General features: G+C 48.5%; 1 protein-coding gene across 1 annotated transcript in view; it reads left to right on the top strand.

The window, feature by feature from the left end:
- The window catches only part of LOC107617858 (subtilisin-like protease SBT1.4), a gene marked incomplete in the record, with an annotated part of 4,187 nt that continues 2,873 nt past the window's right edge, over nt 212–1,525 (top strand). The window contains 2 exon segments of the mRNA XM_016319729.2: nt 212–1,044; nt 1,157–1,525. Coding sequence (XP_016175215.1) covers nt 392–1,044; nt 1,157–1,525 — 1,022 coding nt within the window.

Genomic DNA, 1,525 nt, shown 5'->3' with positions numbered 1-1,525 from the left:
ATTAATAAAATAAAAAATAAAAAATTAATACTCTAAATTACTAAATTAACTAACTAATTAGGCTAATAAATCAGTAAATCGATAATTAGAATGGTTGAATCATGAGTCTGATTTCAGAACTTGGTTTAAACCCATAGCATCCCCGTCTCCACACATGGGCCCCACACTACCATTTAATAACATATCCTCCTAATCACATGCTGCAAATATCTCTAAACTACCATACACCTTCCCCCATTTGTAGGTCAGATACATTCTTCATCTTTCTTCATCACACCAACAGCTGCCTACCCCTCACTGGCTAAGCTACTAAACCCAACGCCCAATCGACGCCACCTAATATTGCTCACTTCAGTTCCTCCCATTTCTCCGGGTACAAGAAAACACAATAATGGCTTTTACTCGTTCTTTCTCCTCTTGTTTCTCTTCTCTTCTCTTCCTCTTCTGTCTCCTAGCTTCTTTTTCATCCTCCACTTCTGACGCATCATCATCCGACGCTCCACACACCTACATCATCCACGTGTCAAAATCACAGAAGCCATCCCACTTCGCCTCTCCCCACCACTGGTACCACTCTATCCTCCGTTCCCTCCCTTCTTCCGTTGACCACACAACCCTCCTATACACCTACAACTACGCCCTCCATGGCTTCTCCGTTCGCCTAACCGCCGCGCAGGCCGCCGCCCTCCAGCGCAACCCAGCCATCCTCTCCGTCGTGCCGGACCAAATCCGCCACCCCCACACCACCCACACCCCTCGCTTCCTTGGCCTCGCCGAATCCTTCGGGATATGGCCAGATTCCGACTACGCTGACGACGTCATCATCGGAGTCCTCGACACGGGGATCTGGCCGGAGCTCCGAAGCTTCTCCGACGACGGCCTCTCCGCCGTCCCTTCCTCCTGGAAAGGCGTGTGCGAAACTGGTTCCGACTTTCCCGCTTCCTCATGCAACAAGAAGATCATAGGCGCCAGAGCCTTCTACAAAGGCTACGAGGCTTTCCGCGAGAAGCCCATCGATGAATCCACAGAATCCAAGTCTGCTAGGTGATAAAAATTAAATCAAAAGCTAACAATAACGTAACATAGTTACTATTTGAATTTTAATTACGACAAATCTATTCTTATGTTATATAATATATCCTTGCTCTGTTACTAGGGACACTGAAGGCCATGGAACGCACACTGCTTCAACCGCCGCTGGTTCCGTCGTTTCTAATGCGAGCTTGTTCCACTATGCACAGGGCGAAGCCAGAGGTATGGCTACAAAGGCTAGAATTGCAGCATACAAGATCTGCTGGTCAATGGGGTGTTTTGATTCTGATATTCTTGCTGCCATGGATCAAGCTGTTGCTGATGGAGTCCATGTAATTTCCCTCTCTGTTGGTGCAAACGGTTATGCGCCACCGTACTCTCATGATTCCATCGCCGTTGGTGCTTTCGGTGCAGCGCAGCACGGCGTTCTTGTTTCTTGTTCTGCCGGCAATTCCGGTCCCGGTCCGTTCACTGCCGTGAACATTGCTCCCTG

Source organism: Arachis ipaensis, chromosome B09, assembly GCF_000816755.2.
Source record: "Arachis ipaensis cultivar K30076 chromosome B09, Araip1.1, whole genome shotgun sequence".
Classification (NCBI taxonomy): domain Eukaryota; kingdom Viridiplantae; phylum Streptophyta; class Magnoliopsida; order Fabales; family Fabaceae; genus Arachis; species Arachis ipaensis.
The sequence above is the reverse complement of the archived record's forward strand: the minus strand, read 5'-3'. Positions and strand labels throughout refer to the sequence as shown.